This window comes from Meriones unguiculatus, chromosome 8 (genome assembly GCF_030254825.1).
Source record: "Meriones unguiculatus strain TT.TT164.6M chromosome 8, Bangor_MerUng_6.1, whole genome shotgun sequence".
Lineage (NCBI taxonomy): Eukaryota > Metazoa > Chordata > Mammalia > Rodentia > Muridae > Meriones > Meriones unguiculatus.
Window position 1 is genome coordinate 123,284,529 of NC_083356.1, and position 24,117 is coordinate 123,308,645.

The 24,117-nt window shown below is 43.4% G+C and overlaps 1 protein-coding gene across 2 annotated transcripts in view; it reads right to left on the minus strand.

Annotated features, from left to right (window-relative positions):
• Positions 1-23,887, minus strand: part of Cers6 (ceramide synthase 6) — a 245,150-nt gene extending 221,263 nt beyond the window's left edge. The window contains exon 1 of one of the 2 annotated variants that reach the window (XM_021635584.2): positions 23,570-23,887. In XM_021635584.2, the coding sequence (XP_021491259.1) occupies positions 23,570-23,739 (170 nt within the window). In that variant the 5' untranslated portion in view covers positions 23,740-23,887. The remainder of the gene's footprint in view (positions 1-23,569) is intronic. The other variant, XM_021635583.2, reaches the window with a different exon arrangement.
• Between the last annotated feature and the right edge of the window lie 230 nt (positions 23,888-24,117).

A 24,117-nucleotide genomic window follows, 5' to 3' on the forward strand; every position in this document is an offset into this window, starting at 1 on the left:
GACAAAGCTGGCCTCTGAGCGAAACCTTCCAGACGCATGCCTGGCTGCCTCCCTTTGGAGCTGACATAGCTGAGATCATATTTTTGCATGAATTATGTAGGACACGAGAACAGAAGGAAGACCACTTGCCATATGACTCACCATATGAGGAGAGAGAAAGGCACAACTTGTCCTGTGTGTCTTTGAGAAGGCTGGTGCCCTGAGGTAGGTGAGGCCCATACTGGGGGATTCGGACGGAGCTTGTGTGGGTGCAGCAGCGAAACCCAGAGGAGCTAATGACTCCATCAATTGCTCTCATTTACTTACTCATGTTTGTCAGTGGTCCCTATGCCACTGACATCCAAATCCACCCATTTATGCTGTCATAACTGACTGTTTTAGATCCATCCAGTGAGTGACTGAGAAATTAACATTTGTCTTAATTCATCTCAAGTCAAGATAAATCCCGAATAGGCTGTTTTTGTTTCTCATTGAATTCTAACAGAGATCACTCAATAGTCTCCAAGTTAAACTTAAAACCTTATTTAACTATTTACTTGTAATACTATAATTCAAGTGTGAAAACTGTGATTTATTTCTATCCTTGTGCTTCAGCTATGAATTCTACCAATAAAAATTATTCATACTATTGGATTTCTGAGGCTTCTGTCCTAGTCTATTTTCTTTAGTAACAGGGAAATGCTTGGAGCTCAGTAACTTATAAACAAATCAGTTTTGTTTTGGTTCATAGTTCTGGTCCAAAGTCAAGGACCCCTATGTGGTGATGATCAGTCTGCTGGGAAAGTCCCAAAACAGTGTGTGACACAAGGCAGAGACAGAGCAGATACATGGAAAATCACTCTTAGTTTCTCTCCCTTTATAAAACCACGAAGATTTAGTTGTCACAGCTCTACTCTGATGACCTCATTCAACTGAAATCACCTCACATATAGCCCCATCAAATGACACCATATTCAGATTCTGTCTCCACAACTCTTATTATTCTACACTGAAGATTAAATTTCAACACATGAACCCTTGGGGACAGACTAAAATCATTTCCAGTTAAAATAATTTTAGGGGTGGGGGGAGTCTCTAAACAGCGTTTGTCAAGATTTTTCTAGAGTTATGTAAAACTTCAGCCTAAGCTTAAGTGATATCCTTTTTCTAAAGGGAAATGATTTCTAAGTCAAAACTGGTTTGGGTACTGTCTTAGTTAGGGTTACTATTACTGTGATAAAACATCATGACCAAAGCAAGTTGGGTAGAAAAGGGTTTATCTGGCTTACACTTCCGTATCAATGTTCATCATTGAAGGAAGTCATGACAGGAACACAAAGGAGGCAGAAACATGGAGGCAGGAGCTGAAGCAGAGGCCATGAGGGATGCTGCTTACTGGCTTGTTCCACATGGCTTGCTCAGTCTGCTTTCTTATAGAAGCCAGGACCACCAGCCCAGGGGTCATAATGGTCTAGGCCCTCTCACATCAAACACTAACTAAGAAGATGCCCCAGGAGCTTGCCTACAGCCCTATTTTAAGGAGGCATTTTCTCAATTGAGGCTCTCTCCTCTCTGATAACTATAGCTTGTGCTGAGTTGACATAAAACTAGCCAAGACAGGTACTGTTTCACGTCCATCAAGACCCAAGAAAATAATGTTTGTGTGGATGTAGACGTGATTTATTCTTATTATCGGGTCAATAAGGAAACATGTGGGTCTTCTACTTGGCCACCATTCCAATGTTACTCCTATTTAAGTCACATGACAGATTTAAGGCTTCCCTTCTTTAGTAAACCTCAAACCAAAATGAACTGTAGGATCAGAAGCTAAAACCATAGGAGTTAAGAGAGTCCTGTGATTTCCTTTATAAAGGCCTCATTCAGACATGGAGCCAACGAAGACGGGTCAGCATTTAGCCAGTGATACTTTATTCTCTTCACACAGCTTCACACCTCAGAACAACGAGCAATGGCCGCTGATCAGACCTGACTGGGAAATGAAAATCCTGGGCAAAAAAAAAAAAAAAAAAAAAGTTACGTGCAAAGTCAATTGGCTGTCCGTGGGTTAAAAGGACTACTCTTTCAACACTGATGTGTGTGTGTGTGTGTGTGTGTGTGTGTGTGTGTGCGCACCCCTGAACATATACTCTTTCATTGCTGGTGTATGTGTGTCCACACAAGCACACACATTCATATAGCGGAGGAGGTTGTGTCCATCTTAGTTCCTTGAGACAGGGTCTCTTCACTAAACCCAGTGAGGCCAGCAAGCCCCAGATTCTCCAGTCTGTCTCTCCAAGGCTGGGGTTACAGGCTTGAGTGGCCACAGCCAGCTTTTCAGATGTGAACTCAGGACCTCAGGCTTGTGCAGCTAGCTCACTCACCGAGCCATCTCCTCAGCCCTCCAACTATCCCCCTTTTTAACCAGAAGATCTTCAGATATCATCAAAACAGTTACGGCTGTGGAAGTTCAGTCCAGATCAGTGCTCAGCCTCTGCTTAAGTGGCATGTGCTTCTGACATGGCGTGTGCCGGCCATTATTCCCGTCTCTGTGATGCCTGTACTCCCTCTCACCAAGGACTTCTAGCTGCGATCTACGGCTCCTCCGCTTGCCCAGGGTCCTGCCGTTTCACTGGATCTCTTTACTCTGTTTGGCATGACCTCTCCCAACCCTCCCTTCTCACGCTGAAGTTAGTGGCTCACACCCCAGTCACACAGTTGAAGCTGTACTGGTGAGTCAAATAGAGACTGTCTGGGGTCGGGTGGGGTGGTGCACACACAACCTCAGAAAGCAAAAGATCAAAACAGCATATCTATTCCTCCAGCTCACATAACCCCTTATCCTATGCAGATATCACTCTGTGGGCACCATGGTGATTCTGGGTATTCTGACTTAGCAAATAAGATCTGAAAAGGTAAACAAAGGAGAGGCACTGGAGTCAGACATATGTTTCTGATCCTGGCTCTTACACTCTTACCACACACAGCCTTAGTTGATCCAATAGCCCTCAAGATCTACTTCTTTGTCTGTAAAATTAAGCAGTTTGGTAATTTCAAAATCCTCTTTCAGCACTGGAATTCTATTGCTATAGTTTACAGGATTGTCAAATGAATTTCTAGGAGTGGAAGGAATCTCTTGTGTCTGTAGGGAAGCATCACCTGTCAATAAAAAGCTAATGGCCTATAGCTAAGGCAGGAACATCCAGCAGACAGAAAGGATTCTGGGATAAAGCCAAGCAAGGAGATTCACTGGAAAGACATGAGGAGGAAAGACACATGGTACCTGAGCAGAGGTAACTAGCCATGTGGCAGAACAAAAAATGTTACAAAAAATGGGTTATTTTAAGTTATGAGGTAGTCAAAGAAGAGCCTAGCTATATGGCCTAAGTATTTGAAAATATATTTTGCATCTCATGAGTCTTTATTCTGAGAGGGAACCTCCCCACACATACACACACACACACAACACCCAGGTACAGGTAAAGGCTTACAGTACCACCTACTATTACTCACTTAGCTGTTTCTCCTTCCCATTAGAATCACTAGTTGAAATTACATACACTATGGTAAAGCCACAGTAGAAGAGAGCCTATAAACTTATATTCCAACATATACAAAATAATTTAGAGCCCCTGTTCATGACTGGTGAGAGCATTATGAAAACAGTTAAGTATAGCAACTTCTTCAAGTTTAGGGAAGCAGTAACCTTGGCCAGAGACTGTGTAGTCTCTCTCTTTTCTCCTCCTTCTTCCTCTCTCTCTTTCTTTCTTCCTCCTTCCACCTCCACTCTCCAGTTCAGGATGATCTTTATCTCACAGGACCAGAGGGCTTCTTTCATCTGCTCCAGGTCACAGCTCTAAAAGTGGCAGTGTCAGAATTTGAACAGAATTTGTTCTGCTCTAGCTCATTAATGAGGTTTAGCAGGCATATTTTCTACCTCAGTTTGAGTACAAGAATCACAACACTCAAGCTGCCTCCTATGCCATAAGCAGGCCCTAGAATATTCTAGAATGCTCTATTGTAATGGGCCATGTTTACATCCTACTCTTCCTTGGAACTAATAAGAAGTCTTTCCCATAGGCATGTCTTTATTTTCATGTTTTATTTCTTCTTTGAAAATGTAGGAAGGGAAGATTTAACCCTGTGTAAACTGGTCCTGGTGTTAGAACTGATACTACACTTACCGAGGCAATGTCCACTCACCCGTGGCCAATGCTTAGCAGGTTCAAACCACATTCTTGGCATATGTGCCAGCCTGAAAAGGCCACTGTTGATGCCATCTAGAGCTTTTCCTCATTTACGTGAAATATGACACACAAGGGTGCTGGTGCAGTGGAAGCCTAGCACTTAAAACTGCATGCACACATACAAGCATATATGTACTTAATATATCCAAAATGTAATTAAAAATAAAACTTCGTTCATGACTATCACTTGCAGTAGAAAAATATAAAACTTGAATAAATAAAAGTGAAGATTAAGTAAATGGGGACCATAACACTGTTTAACTCAGAGTTTTGAAAACTTTGTCTTCAAAACGTTAAGGGAAATTATCATTACCAGACAGTAAAATATACCATCTGATATGTTACTCAAAAAATTAAAAAAGCAGTGGAGAGTTAGACAATGATAGAAGAGGAACTTCAAAACAGATGGGAAGCTGGGCAATGGTGGAGCACACCTTTAATCCCAGCACTCAGGAGGCAAAGGCAGGCAGACCTCTGTGAGTTTGAGGCTGGCCTGGTCTACAGAGTGAGTTCCAGGACAGCCAAGGCTACATAGAGAAACCCTGTGTATATATAAATACACACACACACACACACACACACACACACACACACACATATATGGTTTAATAAATTGATAAGACAGCTGTCTAGCCAACTAAGAGAAAAGCCTAAATGTAGAATTCTCATTTCTGACATTAAACTTAATGTCCTCCTTTCTTGCACTAAAATTAATTCAACCTGGGTCACAGATTTTTAAATACATATAGCCACACAATACTAGAAGAGAGAATTTCCATTACACATGGTGAATAAAATCATTATAAAGAATGAGGGACAACTCTAAAAAGGCAATACATGAAAACAGTTAAGAAGTGACAACCAAAATTTGAGTTGGAAAGTAGAAAGAGAAGCAACTAAGCTATGTCTGACTTAAGCTAGTCCAGACAGTGAGATACATAAAGATTGCAAGCACATGCCAACTTATCCAGCTTAATTTTCATTGTAAAGATATTAACAGGTGGGGATATTAGTGCTAATTAAGAGATGAGAGAGGAACCATCTTGAATGGGACTAACGAAGTCTCCCTTTTCACACACACACACACACACACACACACACACACACCCCCTTCCTTTCCTTTCTCTTTCCCTCTTCCCTGTTATCAAGAATAATGTCCATGTACAAACCACAGTCCTTACTGAACACCAGATCTTCCAGTATTTTGACCTTGCATTTTCCAGCCTCAGAACTGTGAAAAATACCTGAATGCTGTTTAAGTCACCCATTCTATTATGTATCTTATTACGGCATCTTAGACTGACAAATGTGGTAGAATATGTGCACAAATGCTGTCTAATGCCATCTCTGAGGAGGAAGCTTCATGTGAATCATCTCTGAGGAGGAAGCTTCATGTGAATCATTTGCCTACTCCCCTATTTTACTGAAGGGCACTTTTTTTTTTGAGACACATACTGTGATAGGTAATACTGACTGTCAACTTGACAGGATCTAGAATGGTCTTGGAGATAAACTTCAGGGCAAGTGTCTGAAGGAATTTCCAGACTGGATTAACTGAGGTGGGCAGACTTAATTAAGGTGCCACGCTTAATGTGGGCAACTCTTCACACAGGCTGAGAAAGAGAAAGAGGGCTGAGCATGAGCACGTGCTTGCCTTTGGTCCTGGCTGTGACCATGTGACCATATCTCTAGCTCAAGCTGCTATTTCTTCCCTGCAGGGTTGGACCATACCCTCAACTATGAGCCAAAATAAACCCATCCCTCTGAAGTTGCTTTTATCAGGCATTTTTGTCACAACAACAAGAAAATTAGTACATATGCATTGTTCATTTCATTATCAGCTACCTTCTGAGGAAGACACCGGGTAGGAAAGAAGGCTCCAGGGTGGATGTCAGTTCATGTAACATTTAGAAGTCTGGTGTCTTAGTTACTTTTATATGGCCGTGATAAAACCCCCATAGCCAAGGTTCAATTGGCTTCAGGTTTTCAGAAGGTTGGAGTCCATGATGGTGGAGCAAAGGAAGAGCTAAGAGCTCACATCTTGATCCACAACCACTAGGCAGAGAGATAAAAAGCTAACTGGGAATGACATGAGACCTCAAAGCCTGCCCATAGTGACACACCTCCTAATCCTTCCCAAACATTTCCACCAACTAGGAACTAAGTTTTCAAATATATGGACCTATAGAAGCCATTCTTGTTCAAAATCACCACACCGTGATCTCTTTTTGTGTCCAACAATTGGCTTAAGCAAGATACAGCTTACCTTTTTTACTACTCATCCTTTCTATACCTGAGAAATAGAAGTAATAACAACGCAGAATGGTTTTAGTGTGTAATCTGAACCCTGAAATGATCATTTACTTAACAAACACTATCTCATATATTTAAGGTCATTCTAACTGGTTATCTTAGGTTTACTTAGCTAACAGGAGGAATGTTAGTTTCCTAGTTCAAACCCTTAGCCATAATTTCCATAAAACATTCAGGAAAACATTTCATATTATCAATTCTTTATCGTTAAACTCTCACTTCTAGCCTTATATTTTATGCAGCCATAAAATTTAATCATTGAGTTTAAATGCAGTCTTCCTCTTTCTAATAATTTCACCAAATTCATAAGCAGCAAGTAGAGTGTCTAGAGCTTTAAAGCTATCCATCCATTCCCAGTAGAAGAAAAATAAAAATATTCTACAATATATTCAAACATATAAACTTATATTCAAACATTTACTTTTAATAAGCCATCCTGGCATAGCTTTATCATTGGAGATAAATGCATGTTCAAAGACAAAAGGGCAATGTGTCATGATAGCTACAATTTACTTTGCATACTATATGGGAAAAATGATAAAATATTAAGAATCATTGGATTTAAGAGATATAACAATGAATGTTCCTGCAGTTAGATTTTAGCTTTTCTCCATATTTAAACAATTTCGTACAGGTCTTAAAACCTTAATACACCATAAGAACCGGCTGTTTACTTAAACAGAAAGGCATGATGATATACTAAGACTAGAAGGTCATTTCCCTTATAGATCAAATACAGCAAGGTAAAAAGCATATGAGGAATCGCTTTCCCCATATTTATGCTCTCTCCGTGGAAAGAGAGCATAAATTGGTACACTATTTCTTGAAAGGCTCTAGCAACATTAGCAATTTTAGCTTTGCACATCCTCTGACCCAGCAATTTTACCTCTGTGTGTTAGTTTGGAGTTGACACCTCAGTGCAAGCAAGTCCATATATAATAATGAAGCTCTAACATTGTTTCTGGAAGCATTTATAGAGTATCTGAATGAACTATGAAGCTGGCACACGCCGGAATACGATATCAGACTAAAAAGAATGTAAGTGCTCTATACTTGTTGGCATTGGAGAATGCTCAAGACAGGAGGTGAAGCTGGGGAGACGGGCTAAGTTTAATGGCAGAACTCAGAGTGTATCGTTCATGTTTTAAATAAAATCCATATCACTCTTTCTTATACACAAGTAAATGAACTGATGGTTTCGAGAAGAATATAGATATATTAACTTTTAATTCTGTTCACATGTAAGGCAAGAATTGAGGAAAAAGAATGAAAATCAGAACTTGGTTTCTTTGTCTTTCTGCATTGAGATTTTCAATAAGATTAGAGACATTTAAAGTAATATTTTAAAAAATGTTTAAAGGCTTTATGATTTTAAACATTCTAAATGTTACCGATATTAATATCCAAATATTAATATCTAAAAGCATTATTAACCATTACAGACATTTGTTATTATTTTAATTGACGATATAGCCATATACAGATCAGAAAACCTTTCTTAAATAAAAAAGACAGAGAAATGCATGTTTTTAAGTGGACTGTAAGTTTAGGACTTACACTTTGAAACAGTTTAGTCCTAAGCATTTATTTATGATAGCTTTGAGTAACTCACTTTCCATGAGGAACTGTGCAATCCTGAAGCAGTCAACACACACACACACACACACACACACACACACACACACAGCCTGCTAACATCTGTCTGTCTTTTTTTTTTTTTGCCTTTTTTCTCTGTTTTGGGTTTTTAAGAAACGATATCAGGACTCAGTACCTTAATCCCTTTAATAATGCCTTGTAACATTGTTCTCAGCATAGTAACTAAATAAGAAAATTAGATATGGAGATCATTACAGAAATGTACAGTGAGTCAAAATACAGAGAACATTAGGCTGGGGCTGTCCGGCCCTAACTGATGCCCTAACACAGCTCCCTAGGCCTAAGGCTCAGTGCACATCCAGGGAGAAGGGGCAGAAAAATTGTCAATGCCAGAGGACCAGGATATCTGCCCTGAGACACTATCTTTTACATACAACAGGAGAGCTGTGCCCATGAAGTCTTGGCAATATTGTCACCAAAGCAAGATCTGCACAATGACAGCATCACATAACCCAGTCCCAGCTGAAAACCCAGGCAATCAGTGGTTGCTGAGAGAGGGAGACTCAGTCTTCTCTGGGACCAGCCTCCAACAGGTTATCAAAAAGTCGGCTCTTACACACAGACACATGGGCAACAGTAAATGGACTCAGCAGTTGGATTTATACACACATACACATGCAGTATATGTGTGTAACAGTAATTAAAAATAAGTCTTGAGTTTGATGGGGTGGCAATGTGGGAGGAATTGAAATGGAAAAGAGGGAAGGTAATTGAAATATAGTACATAAGTAGGACATTTTCAAAAACTGTATAATAAATGAGAAAGAAAACCGAGTGTTTTAACTGGTTCTTCCTCTCATTTGCTCACAGTCTCACATGTTCTTCGCATCCTTTTCCAAAATAATTTCTTTGTTTGATTTTTTTTTCCTGCCAATGGTAATAGGAATGGAATCTAGGTGCTTGTGATAGAGGTCTACACTGAGGTACATGCCCTAGCCACAACATTAAATTTGATAATAAATACTAATCAGACTTTTACAGAAGCTCTCTCTCTCTCTCTCTCTCTCTCTCTCTAAAGAAAAAAAAAGATTTGGACTAGAGCCCACATTATCCTTCACAGGAAAGCAATGGCTTTGAGTAGAATCATGAGTTTTGTTGGGTGTGTTAGGTTTTAGATCTTTACACTGGAATTTATTTTTACTTAATTTATAAAACAAAGTCAACACTAGCAAAGGGAAGTTCACGAGAAAGGAAGCCAACAGTGTTCTGTCTAGTGACCCACCTAACTGGTGAAGCACTTGGTAGGCTCTCTTTGCTGTGGTGATCTGGTGATCTCTGCAGTCAGGCACACGTCTGTACGTGTGTCTGTATGTGTCCTGTACACATAGACCAAAACAGCATCATACAGCCGTTTATTGGGTAAGAGCCAACTACACACTTGTGGGCAGGTGTTTACAATTAATGCTGATACCCATTAGGACATACTGTGATTGAACAAGGGTTCCACCTGTTTGGGGTCCCAGTCAGAGTTCTACGCCTTTTTGGCTTTGGCACACACCAAAACCGACAGAATCAATGTCCTCTCTCTCCCTTCCTTTCTTGCTTTGAATCTTAGTTCCTACAAATCTGGGCGCTCACCTCGGGACAAGAAATAACATATTTAACTCCACTTGCAGAGGCATTCACATCTCCTGTTTCTACCGACAATCCGTCACCTACCTACCTTCCTAGGTCCCACTCAGAATAGCGCCCTCGCTCTTAAACGGACTGTTAGAACAGGCCAGACCAAGGGCATCCAACTTGGGATACTTCAGACAACCTGAAGGCTTCAAGTTCCTTGGACTATCAGAATGTTGAATAAAGGTTTAGACACTGGGTGAAAAAGCGGGGTGAGTACTGGTAAAGGAAGGCTCCCAAAGTTCACTTCTGCTTTCAGTGCAGCGTTTCTCTGTCTCATCTTCAGCTCTGCAGGGACAGAAAACTGTTTGTCAAGCCAAAAAAAAACCTGTTATTTCAAAATTGTGGAAAGCAATAATGAACTACATTTCCTTTTGTGTGAGAGAGAGAAAAAAAAAAAAAACAGACCCAACCATGAAGTAATATCTGAAAACTGTGAGAATATTTCTTTCATGTTATTTATTACATTTTATAAACATTAAAAAATATATTTAATGTTGAGGTTAGCAGAAGTTGTGCTCAAAGTTCCTAGTAACTCACCACGTATGGAGACTAGCCCCAGGCATCCTTCCTCTAGCAAATGCCAGTGACAACACAGCAGCTAGTAAACAGGGCCGAGGGACAGAAGGTGATGCGACTCCCTTCAAATCGGTCTCAAGTACCCCATACCCTTGAGATTTGATGACACAGCATATTGTAAGTAGGAGGGAAATTAAGATCTAAAATAGCAAGAAAGTGGGATCCAGAGGCCAAAAGGAGAGAGCGATTCCCAGCTGTTGGACAGCAGCTGCCCTCTAGCCAGTCTTACACAGCTTGACACTGTGCTGGACGGAGGAGGACAGCTGAGGTGGGGTACAGGCACTGACCATGGGGAGCTCATACCCTGCTTAGAGAACTACAAAGCTGTCTCTGAGAGGGACGACCTCAGAACGGCTGGACTCTCCTAACACTTCCCCCCTCAAACTGTAAGCCACGGTGAGTCAACGTGTTTGTTTCAGGAGTCTGGTTTTTTCAAACAAACACAGGTACCTAACACTAGCGAAGGCAAGAGTTGCACGCTGTACAGAGCCCCAGAATCAGACTCAGGGAACACAGGGGCAACAGAGTGCTTTCAGGCCTACCCCTGCCTCAGAGACAACAGCTGGTGGACAGCCACCACCTGTGTGTCTATTTTTGCGCACTCTCTCGTTCCCTTTACAGGCCACAAGCAGCCCAACAAACCAGCTAACAAGCAAGACGGAACGCGGCGCGGTGACAGCAGGAGAAAGCAAAAGTACATGGTTTCAGTGACCCAGGGTCACTGAAGGAAGGAGCCAGTACGTAGAGAACTGGACCAGGGCACCTAAAGTATGAGAGCTGTCCTTCAGAGCCACAGCCCACACTCTCCGGTAAGTCTTTTGCTCCCCTTCATTAATAAAAAAAGAAATTAAGTCATAAATCACGGCACGTGGACAATGGGGCAGGCAGGCCATGAGACTCACTCAGTCACCACCAAGTCTTGTTTCTGTAGCCGCAGGAACTGAGTGGGATGGAGCAGTGCCACTGTTTTACTGTGAATGCCCCTGGCTGTGACATGCATGTCCTTGCTCATGAGCCTTAATGAGTACACTTATGTCCGCACTGAGGGCCAGGCCACAGTCTGCAGGTCACAGGCTCTGCCAGGACCTGAGTGCCACAGTCCCTGTGTGGCTCGAGGGCTTACTGTCTTGAGATGCCCGTGTAAAGAGAGCTCAAGCTTTGCACCTCTGCTGTTATGTCTCAGTGTTCAGGTTATGGGTGCCCCAAACAAAGTGTGCGATGGTGTTCCAGGCCTCTGAGCTCCTTAAGGGTGTTTCGCCCCTTCACGTTGCTGTGTTTAGAATTGGCTTCCCCAGGTGCACAGCAACTTTGGGATGGTTTTATTGTTCTCTTTTCTAATCATCTACATATAATAGACTCCCCTGTACTTCAGGCAAGCTGTTGCCTCCCCACCCTCACCCCAGCACCCCGCTACTGTTTGACCCACCGTAGACTGACCTAGTTTTAAATGAGTAAGTTTCAATTTCCTTCAAAGCAGAAAGTTCATGATTCTTCTGAACTGTGGCTAAAGCAATTTTTGGATTTGCAGTTGTGAAAACTGCGGTTTCATCTCTGCTTCACTTCCTCATTTGAAAGAAAAACCACCACAAATACTGTACTTAATCACCCTTAGCCACTCCATCAGTCCCCTTGTCTCAGAAGTGGCAGAGTTAAAGAATTATTTACATGGCTAGACAGTTACAAATCATATTTAAATTATGGCTAGTTGGAAAAAAATGCTCATGGTTGAGAGCAAATCCTTCCTGAATGTCTGGTATCATGTGAGGAGAGACAGACAGACAGAGACACACACTACAAGAGCAAATCTTTTTCTCTAATGCGAAAGGCGCAAACATATTCTTTGCAGCCCACATTGAATGCTTGATTTTTTTTATAAATATGATCTCCATGGTACCAGACTGAATCTTCTCTTTTTAATATTTTTAATTGTGTGTATTTGTATGTGTGCATGAGTTTGCACACATGAGTAGAGTGCCTGCAGAGGCCAGAGCAGGGCATCAGATACCAGAAAGAGAAGAGTTCCCAGCAGCTATGAGCCACCCAGCTTGGGTACTGGGCACAGAGCTCGCATCCTCTGTGAGAGCAGAACACACTCTCAACTGCTGAGCCAAAATTTCTCCAGCCCTATTTCTTTTCTTCTCCAGCATCAAAAGGAAGTAATCCCCAGAACCTCAAATTCTGAGAGGAAATCAGTTAGTGCCGGTCTCACAGCTTTCCTGTTTCTGGGAGGCATTAGTAAGAGGCCTTAATGGGAGCTAACTGATTATGAATGCCCAAGCCCATCAAACCGTATTACATGAGTATGAAGTTGTCAAGACCCCATCCTTCACGAAGCGGCCAGGGCTGTCTTCTGACAGCTACCTCTGGAACAATTATCAGAATGTCCCCAGAAGACAAGCCGAAGAAAGAAGAGGTAAGAGGATAGGGAACGTGCAATTCTAATCAGTATAGACAACCCGGCATAGATAAGAGTGGGTCCGTACTGGAAGGGGGCGTTCATCACCACACAGTCAGATCAGCTGAGCAGTCTGGAGATAGAGTTCCACCACACCCCTAAGAGACACTTGTGCATGGCCAGAAAAATCCTTCAGAGAGAGAGCAGCCACTCTTCCAGGGAGACAGGCAACCTCCTCCCAACCTCATACTAACTCGCTAAGTTTTTAGCGGAAACTGTGTTTGGAGGGGTTCATTTGCTTCCTGGCCTGTAGCTAGTAAGTGGCAGAGCCAAAATAAGGTTCTGATCCTTAGTCAGTATGAATGCCGATTTTTATGTCTGCTATTATCAGTGGTTGCAAAATCAAACCCATTGTCCTTGGGACTGTGGGCAATAAAATAGAATCTTCAGGGCAAGATCAGGGGTGGAAATCGGGCTGACACTCCCTGCTCTGGACCACCCTCCACAGGCAGGAGTGGAGTTTCCTTAGAAAACTCAAGGGAAAGACTTCTCCCGGCTCAGGCCAAAGGTGTAGAATGAAGGGATCCAGGTTTGATGTCGCTTCTTCAAAACGGATCATTTTTGTGTGACCAAACAGGCAGTCCTTGGTTTACAATGTCCATGACAAAGAGTTGGGAGGAGAAGTGCCCACATTCTCCTCCCTCACCAGGCCACTGCTGAAGATCATGCTTCAGGTCCTAACACTCTAAATATTTACTCAACCAAACAAGCAAATCCTTCAGCCCCAGGGTCAAGTACATAAGGCCGCATAGCACCGTAGCACCCTCTCTCCTTGGCCTCCACTACGCCAGCATGCTGAATCCCATTACAGAACATTATTACCCAGTAAGTTCTAGACACTAGCCTGTAGGATCAGTGAGAGTGGTCTTAATGTGTGTTTTTAATTGGGTCCCCTTTTGATATATTTTTTCATGGAGTCCTCCAGTACTTCAAAGCAGGCACAGAACCCACCCCCCTCTACAATTTTTTCAGTTGGGGACAATGAATTCCAGAGAATTCAGTCCACTGCTACACAGCCAGTAAAGGAGTGTCCAGGCTTAATCCAAGCTCTATAATCTTCCTGTTATCCAGCCATGCTCCTCTTAAGTCCAGTTATGGCTACACATGTCTAATTAAGCGCAGAAAATGTGCAAAACCGATGATTCCAAAGCGCCATCCCCACCAAGCCTACCAATGCTCTTGGAGGTTAGGCCAGTGACACACAAAAGCATTGTTCTCATAATCTCTACAACGCCAAAGTGACTGGTTGCTTCTTTCTCCATTTTCCTACACTCAAGCTATTGTGCCCAAACTGCTGCTCTGCTTAAATGGCCAAGTCACTTTACCCTGCTTTGAAATGGTGATCTAGGGCCACTCAGACTAGTTGGCAACTCTCTCTGGTACTGGCCAAACAGTCCTGGACAAGATTTAGATGGTTTTCTATGTTCCCTCCCTACTTAAAATGATCCCTCTCCCTCTCTTGAGACTTCCATGTGCCCCTTGAGCCTCTAAATTGTCTTCACTAATGAGGAGAAAGAGGAGAAAGGAGAGGGAGGGAGAGGGAAAGGGAGGGAGGAAACCACATAGAAAATAAAGAAGCCACGCTTTCAGCCAGCTTTGGGAAAGCAGGAATAGCTTGTAACCTGAACACCTCCCAGATAAGATGTGACATTTATGCAGACAATGGCAAATCCCAGCAAATGTCAGTCCTAGGTCACTGTGCAGAAGAGATTACCTAGAAAAGGAATGTCTCCCCACTCGTAATTAAAAACCACTCAGTTATTTCCACCACACTCCACAATCCAACTCTGAGATAATAAATGCAAAGGCCAGAACAGGGCACATTAGCACTGTGAAAGAGGTTCATTCTGAAAGACAAGGTGTGTGTGGGAGGGGGGAGGAATGGATTCTGAAAATGCCCCAAACAGTCTCATAGATGACTTGAAGAATGTAGAGTCTTGTACAATGACTAAACACTATAATAAAATTTCAAAACAACTCCTCTGTGTATGTCCGTTGACACATCTAAGCCAATACACTATGCAGCTTTCAAAAAAAATTATATTCAAGTATTCAAATATTCTAGTCACTGGCTTGCAAATTGCACGTGGTGTCAGATGGAAAGAGACAAGAGAAGCAAATCTGATCTCATCCCCTCCCACATCTGTCTCAGAAGCATGAGTAGCCCAGGCCACAATGCTCAGGAGAATGCTACTCCAGCATCTTGGCCTGTTCTCAATGGATCTTGTACTGACCAGGGTACAGTTACTGTAATCCTGGGATCCCACAGAACCATACACTGAGTTCTTCTAGAACCCTGAGGTCCCTCTCTGGGAAACCATACACTGTACTTTTCCAGAGCCTTGCGCTCCCTCCACCTTGCTGATTAACAAATTGGTTGGCCAAGCCTGGTGGTGGATGCCTTTAATCCCAGATGCATAAGGATCTCTGTGAGTTCAAGGCCAGCCTGCTCTTATATAGTGAGTTCCAGGACAGCCAGGGCTACATAGTGAGAACCTGCCTCAAAATAAATAAATAAACAAACTGACATGAGACAAGCTTTTTCTTGCAAATGTCTTCCACAAAAGCCCAGTAAGCTCAAGAGCTCTCTGGATCGCAATGCCTTGTCCTGCCCCTCATCTTCCAAGCACTCATGCCAGATAATGCTAGAGAGAAGAGGCCCAATCACCCATCTAAAGATAATTATACATTTTTATGCTTGAGGTACTGTCACCAAGAAGAGCGGTGCGCCTGTTGCACCTAGAAAGATGTCAGGCTTAGAGTGCTGAAGATTATTTATTTTCTTTTGTTGTAATAAAATGCGCTTAACACAAAAGGTACAATCTTAATCATTTTTTTTTTTTTTTTAGTATATAATCCCTTTATACTACTGTGGTCTAAATGTTTATGGCTCCCTTCCCCAAATTCATATGTTAAACCAAATTAACAACATGATGGCCACAGGTGGAACTGAAAACATCCTACTAAATATGAGGAGGTATCTTTTGGTTTGGGTGTGTATTTTTCTACGGTTAGTTTATTACCATTTTTTTGAAGATTTATTTTTTACTACTTTTAATTATGTTCACAGATGTGAGTGCAGGTGCCTGTGGAGGCCAGAGGCAATGAAACCCCTGGAGCAGAAGTTACAGACTGTTCTAAGCCCCACCCCCACCCCTATGAGTACTGGGAACCAAACTCAGCTCCTCCACCATAGCAGTAACAGCTGAGCCATTTCTCCAGCCCTTATGAATTTTTTTTTTAATCAAAAGCTCAGAATTATAGTATAAATGAATTCAGATCCTATATTTCCAAGGGCTCCTTCATGAAAAGGTTATTCACTCTTCCTGGCACTGGTTATTCACTCTGACCTGACTCTCCATCTCACTCTCCGCCATAGTCAAGCTGTACTACTTCCTCCTGAGGGAGTGCCCCTACTGTGTAGGCTCAGAAACCTTCCTGGTGGAGAAAACGCTTGTAGGGAGAGGTAGGAGGCAAAAAGAAATACAAGGGTGTAAACATGATCAGATAAACAGACCAAGACAAGACCATTCAGAGCATCAAGAAGAGGAGGAACGGGAAGAGCAATAGTGAGCAAGAACAGGAGCAGAAGGAGAAAGTGCAGCAGCAGGAGGAGGAGGATCACCACTTCTCTGCCAAAAATAGACATAAAACCTCATCTCCTCATCCCAATAAGAAAATATTACTTCAGAGAAAGCAAAATGCAAGCAACTGACCAATGTTTAAATTTAGTTAATTCTGACGAGACAGGCACAATTCATATTTCAACAGCAACAACAAATCTTCAAGTCTCTTATGAAATCAGCACTCTGCCAAAAACTTTCAAAGATTACTGTTTTTCTAAACAACTGTCTGGCAACTTGCATCCAGTGAGAGTACTAGAGTAGTTATTCTTTGGAACTTAGAAATGCTACTTCCAGAAAACTTGCCTTTAAGAAATCAATCGGGGTACTGAAGAAATGCCTTACTGGCTAAAACACCACTGGGTGTTTTTCCAGAGGCCCCGGGTTCAGTTCCCAGCACCCATGTGGTGGCTCACAACCATCCATAACTGTGATCCTATGGGATCCCACACCCTCTTCTGGTGTGCAGGCATACATACACACAAAACACCCATGCATATAAAATAAAGATATAAATGTTAAAAAAAGCAATAGAAACTGAGAAATTAATCTACAAGAACTAGAAAATAGCCTCTAAACGCAACAAAAATGATCCATCCCCAGTGCAGAGTGATGTAATGAGTAAAGGTGTAAGCAGGTGTAATTACAAAAGAAGGGTTCAGATTTATACCGTGAAATGTCAAAACTCTGCACATAAAAACCACATGTGTGCACGTGTATGACTTCATGCTTTTTGTTTTTGATGAGAGCACTGAATTTATTAAGTCAGAAAACCCCCAGCTGGATGAAGTTTACTGAAAGAATTAGTTTCCCTAATTCTTAATCCTGGCTTTCAACTGTGAAATTGGGTTAAAAATTAGCATCCAGTTCACATGGGTTTGGCAGGTGATTAAATGAGGTAAATCCAAACAGTAATAAACTCATTAGAGAATAAATATTACTTGGTACTATTATTTCGAAAATGTAAAAAGTTACTCATTAACAATGCCATCATTACTGCAGTCAGATATCAAATGGCATAAATGGTGACCACAAGCATCAGCCTCACACCTACACCCTAGGCCCCCAATCACCTTTGGCATTACAAGGGAGACACACCCCTAACCCTGGAAATCACCCCACCCCGTTCAACCATGCTAGATAAGAAGTGGCTGAAGAAGTTAATAAATATTTCATATCAGGAGAGGGTGAACTAAGATGAAATTAATGAAATCACTCTTTGGTTTTGGGTTTTGAGATCAAGCCTGATCCCCTATCTTGAATGTGGGTATTGTGGGTGACTCCGTAGCATGGAGTCATTTTAAAGAAATAAAAGCTATAGAATAAAGTCTTAAGAATAAACAATTATGGAGGCATCGCCAGTATAGAACTACGATGTGCTATAAGAGGGCAACATGCTTAACTTTAAAAAACAGAGAGGAAAAGGTAAAAAGGTGAAGTGACAATACAACCAATCCAGATTTGTAACCCCAGTATCTTGACTCAAAAATATTTAAGAAGTGATCAAAAGAAGATGGAAGGGGAAATTTTTGAGAGGTTTTACTTTGCAAGAAATTGATAAGCAGTTGCTTTGGAAGACCTAGTTTTGTCTGCTGATGGGGAGGGAAATGTAAACTTACTGGCTGAGAGCTTTCCACATGCAGTGAAATCTCTGGCTCCAGCACTTGTTAAAAGTCTTAGCCAGGTACCTTAAGGAAGACATGGCGATGAGTGGCAAAGCCAGCTGAGAAATTCATCTGGAACACTATTCCCCTATGGCTGCCCTTCTCCAGTGCAAACAAGCAACTACTTCTGAAATACCCTACAAGCTAGCAACTCCACAGAAAACCAACCAGCCCTCCCTCCCGGTAGAGCCCCCAGTGGAGTCCAGGCACTAGTTTCATATAATATCATTAAATCATTTTCCGTAGCATTAGATTTTCTCACAGACTTCCCCTACAGAAGTGTACATTAAGAACTAAATCATACCTTTTACCCCCAACTCAGCCTGTTACAAATGGCTACATTATTACACAGCATACTGCAAATCTTTCATTTTGCGGAATGAAAATGTTACGCTAAACTTCCTCAAATTGCACCGTCTAGTTTATTTGTTCACCCACGAAATATCTATACATTTTTTTCCCAGCCCAGGTGGGTGAACAAATAAACTGGACCGTGCTATTTGAAGAAGTTTAGCCACCAAGAAAGAGGATGCACTCAGTTCTGATGTGACTTGATGTGCTGAGGTGGGTTTGTAGGGGCTCCCCTATTCTGAGAGGTAGGGGAAGCCAGAGGAAGGGTGGGACCGGGAGGGGAGAAGGGAGGGGGTTGGAGGGAGGGGGTTATGATTGGGATGTAAAGTGAATAAATAAATTAATTTAAAAGCAAGCAAGAAAGAAAAGGAAAACAAGAAAAAAGAAAAGGCAGCTAGCTAGAGATTGCCTTTGGCAAAACACAAATGACTGTACCCCCCAGTGGTTTAGGGAGAGACAGCCATTCTGGGGCTGAGTACTGCTCTCTGGGCTGGGGTCAACTCCTGAAGAATGACACCCCTCATGTGGTGTGGCACTGAGAGCCATCCTGTAAGGAGTGAGCTACTTCTCTCTCATTCAGTCAGATGTCAGCTCAACTCTGGATTCCAACAAAAACAGGTCTGAAAGAAATCAGTTTTCTCTGTAGAAGCTTCCTTTTTGGTTAGTCAGGAATACTGTAACATTTTTGAGCACAAGTGATAACACCCCAAAAACTTTTTCTAAAAACACACCTGAAAAATACTTTTTAAATGACTGACTGGAATATTTCTATGAAAAAAAAATAAAACCTCTTTAATTTGAGAAGGCATATTTCTGCTTGCTATAACATGATGGTTGGCCTCACTCAGAGTCTTAGGAGATAATAGTTAAGAATCTTCAAACACAGGGGATCCACAAGAATCAGAGATTTGGAAGGAAAGGTAAGACAAGGACCCTCCCACACAGCCACCACCCACCTTTTCATATCTAAAAAAACTTGAAAGCAGTAAAGAGCTAGCAGTACCAGCATAGCCACTGAATCATGACTGGTAACAGCCAAATCCATCCAGCTTAAGTATCTGTCAACAGATGGGTGGAGAGATGAGTGATACACACAAAATGAAGCACACTTTGACCTTAAGAAAAGATGTCTTTCATTTGCGACATAGATGAAGCGAAATATGCCAGGTCTTTAGAGAACAAATACCATACGTTCATAAATATGTGTGAGCATATATATGTGTGTATGTATATATGTGTGTTTACATGCACACACACACACACACAATCTTCCAACCTTACACAATGACTCTCATATTAGCAAAAAGTAGAATGGAGGTTACCAGCAGCTACAGAACAAAAGAGAGTAGAAACAGCAGTCAAGGTGGGCCAAGTTTTAGTTAGGAGGAATGTCCTTTTAAGATCTATTATATAGGAAGGCAACTGTGTCAAATAATATCGTGTACACTGCCTAAAAATTCCCAAGAGAAAGTAGGAACATGGGAAAAAAAATAACAAATTTCTCAGGTGATAGATATGTTTGTTTACATGACATAATTATCATTGCATACTGCTGTATACCTACAAATATACCTTTTGTCAGTTCAGGTGGACATAAAAAAATACATAAAAGATCTTCTATACCATAAGTAGCAAGAAAGTATCTTATTAAAAAAGAAAGCATCCCTGGATCGCAGTGGCCATTTGCATTTGAGGAGTAAACAGATTTGAGGCAGGGTCTGAGCAGAGTGTCATGTGCACGCTGGTTAGAACTTGGCTGTTCTGATTCTGGTCAGTGCTGTCTGCACCTCTCTTAAACCCACCAAGAAGAAAATACAGTAGAATTGCCGTTCATAATAATAATTCCAAGAAGATTTCTTTCCAAACAGGGTTTCAACCTAACTTTAAAAGTGAAGTTGGAAGAAGCATGTTACGATCCCCAGAGACAGTCTGAAGAGCATAAACAGCATTAAATCGAGAAATGAAACAGATGATTCTACATTATTAACTTTTTTGTCATCAAGTCACCAACGTAATATAACGGGAGACACTACAATTTTCATCTCCCCCACCCCCACAAGACAGGGTTTCTCTGTGTAGCCTTGGCTGTCCTGGAACTCGCTCTGTAGATCAGGCTGTCCTGGAACTCAGAGATTCGCCCGCTTCTGCCTTCTCAGTACTGGGATTAAAGACACAAAGAAATGCTATTTGTTTTTTCCAACAGTTTTAGTCTGCTAATCGGGTAGTACGTAGACTGGCTCATTTTAAGTCTCCCCGGGGCTAAGGGTAGTACAAGGTTGCTACTAACAGCTGGGGTATCTGCATGTTTCGCGGACTCACCAGTGACCTTACACTGCTCTATTTTTAATCGGCCATGCTGGGCTACCATATTGTTCTCCATATGCTGTTGTACAACGGCATGTGCTGGCCAGTCATGCCTCCTCCGTCACACCCCAACAGTGGAAGGAGAATCAGAAGGATGGAGCTAGTCAATTGACAAGACCCAACTTGCTCAGTTCATTAGTGTTTTTCCATGTGGGGAGAAATGTGTATAAAACTAAAGAACATACTCCCAAGCTTGTAATTTTTGTTTCTGTAAAAGCATTACTGGCCTCATAAAAGATAAAGACCTTGGATAGTCCAGACTCTCCTAGTATGTTCTTGAGTTTGAAATAAATGACAAAGTTTAGACTCTTGGAGAAACGGTCTCTAATACAAGCACACCTCATTTTGCAATGGGATTCTTTGACGTTAGCCATTGCAGGACCCTACAAAGCAAAAGCTTCCTGTGCCTCACGTCGAAAGGGCACATAGCATGAGCTCTATCTGTGATACCGTATGGGCTGGGTCAGCTACCCTGACACTGACCAGAGGAGTGCCACAGGCTCAATAGCAGAGTGCGTATGAAGAGCCTCTATCTCCAGACAAAATTACTCTCCAACTTTTAGAGAACTGAGTCTGAATGGTTAAAGTCACATCTGTCACAGCCACAGGAGGAAACATAGTAACTGCTGTCCCCAGAGTCAGCAGCATTCCAGCACACAGAGGCGACGCTGCGTTATTATTCCAAACGTTAATCATAAACCGCCACTTCCTAAGCAGTCCATTAAATCTCTTCTGCTCATATCCATGGCCTTGACAATACACATACACACACACAGAGAGAGAGAGAGAGAGAGAGAGAGGGAAAGAGAGAGACATATATCACAACTGACATTTGACAACTGCTTGCTGACCCTTTTGGATGAACTCTTAAATCAAGTCATGAGATTATGCTAGGAAAAAAGAAAGTATTCCCAGAAAAAGAAAGCTGAGCATTCAGTCTTCAGATGTTACAACAGTGGTGTGTGTACATAAGCATGCGTGTGTGTGTGTGCGTGTTTTAAAACAAAGAAAGCCAAGCACAACCAAGCTATCTTCATCTTTAATATTTCCCCAGCCTACTGAAGAGCTCAGAACCAGAATGGAAAGGAATGTTGGGAAGATGTGGCATTCACATATGGTTCATCAGCTGCCTTGCTTTTTGCTCTCCAAGCTCTACAACTAAAGATTTCCTTTAAAGTAGCTACCCAAAAGTGAATCCAGACAGATTTCATCCGGCAACTGTGTGTGTGTCCCAGCATTGTGCCTGCACGGGCAGCTATTATTCCTGAAAGCTGGCTTGTCTTTGCAGAGATGGCAAGGTTAGACTTGAGTTCCTATTTTCTGTAAGTAAACATTTGCAGCCTTCAAACACACCCGCTTTTTCACAGTGAGACTCAGCGCTGGAAAGGATCAATGGCATAGTCGTACTGGATTCCAATCGTTTTAAAAGAGAAGGTCTGTTCCTTTGTGCAAGTCAATTTCAGCCCGGCAACAGCTGACTTAGTTCACATGCAACAATACTGCCCATTGAATCACACACCTTCCGTGAAACAAAACATACTTTCTGGTTCGCGGGGAAGCTTTGTTGCTATTTCAGGCAGCAAAAGACACAAAAGATACATTCTGACACGGTCAATAATGGTTTCAGGCAAACCAAGGGTGAACAAGGTAACAGCAGCATCCTGAGAATGGCCAAGGTGAGTTCCGGGCAGAAAAGGGAGGTGTGGAAAGTGGGTATTTGTGATCTAAGAAATTCAGCCTTCACTGGTGAACGGGAGTGGGAGGAGGAAAGAGGAAGACGATTTTTTTTTTTTTCAGTTAAAGGAAAGAAGTGTGTGATGCCGGGTTTGTTTTACCAGTGCGTGATGAATGCACAGCAGGCAAAATCTAGTTTCGTGACTTAGGACTGACTCAAAGAGAGTAACCCAAGTTTGTGTGCGGGTACGAAGACGGCGAGATCTCACCAAATCTAGGACTCCTATCAAGAATTACGCGACAATTCTTTAAACGTTTCAAGTGTCTTCCTGTACCGGCAAGAAGCTTAGGATTAGTCACGGGGTCCTACTATCGATTCCAAACGACCATTTCCTACGATGGGCTCGGGTGCTGCGCTGCCCTCTTTTAAAGGAACCACTAAGGATCCGGAGTGCTGTCGTCACCCATTTCCCAGGACCGAGGGCCTAAAACTCGGTGTCACCGATGGAGAGCCGGAAAGCAAGCTGAAGCCAAAGGTCCGGGCAAATTCTTCTGCAGCGAGGCCCTTCGTCCGCGCGCGTGCGGGAGTGGATAGGGCTGGAAGTGCGTGCGCTCCTCCTCCCTCCGGGCCGCGTGTCCCCATCGTTCCAGGATGGCAGGTGGGTGGCGGCGAGCCTCGGAGAAGGAGAAGCCCAGCCCGGGAGCGCTGAGGACCGCTCTGATGGAGACGGCCGAACCCCGGCGCAGCGGTTCTCCGCCGCTCACCTTTGTTCGCCGACCCTCTCCGGGAGGAGGAAGCCGGGGAAGGAGGCGCGCGGGCGGCGACCTAGCGCCCCGCGGGCCCTTTGCTGAGCTCCGGAGGAAACCCGCGGACGAGCGAGCGGGACCCTCTCTCGCTCCCTAGAGGCCAGTGCGGCCGAGGGATCGGGGACCCCACGGGGATCAGAAGGGTTGGGAGGTGTGAGCGCGGGGGCGTGCGCCACGGAGCGGGCGAGTGTGCACGCGTGTGCGTGTGGTGTGCAGGGGAGCAGGCGATCCGGCCCTTCTTACCTCTCGAAGATGAGCCGCACCATGAAGATGCAGAAGGCCAAGGGGAAGGCGAGGTAGAGGTCCTCCGCCTGCGGGAAGGTGGCTTCCTCCGTGTTCTTCAGGTCTGCCCAGGTGACATTGTGCGGAAGCCAAAACCGCTCGTTCCAGAACCAGGCTAAGATCCCTGCCATCTTGCTTTGTCCACTCGCGGCTCGCGCCTCCCGCGCTCCTCCGAGCTCTCCGCAGCACAGGGCGCCGACGATGCACGCTGGCTTGGCCCGGAGCCTGTGCCGCCGCCGCCGCCGCTCCCGCCTGCCGCCGCCTCCTCCGCGGCCGCTGCGCTCTCCGGCTCGGGGCTCCGCTCCTCTTCTCCCTCTGGCCGCGCTGGGGAAAGGGGCCGCCCCACCTGTCACGTGGCGGCCCGGCCGCGCTCCCCGATTGGCTGCCGCTCGCGTCAAGCGCCGAGGCGCACGAGGCGGGCTAGACCACGCCCTGAGGGCTGCGGGCCGCACTCCGGCTCCCGGGCCCGCGCCTGGGAGCGCGTCCCGCACCTCCGTCCCGGCCCCGAG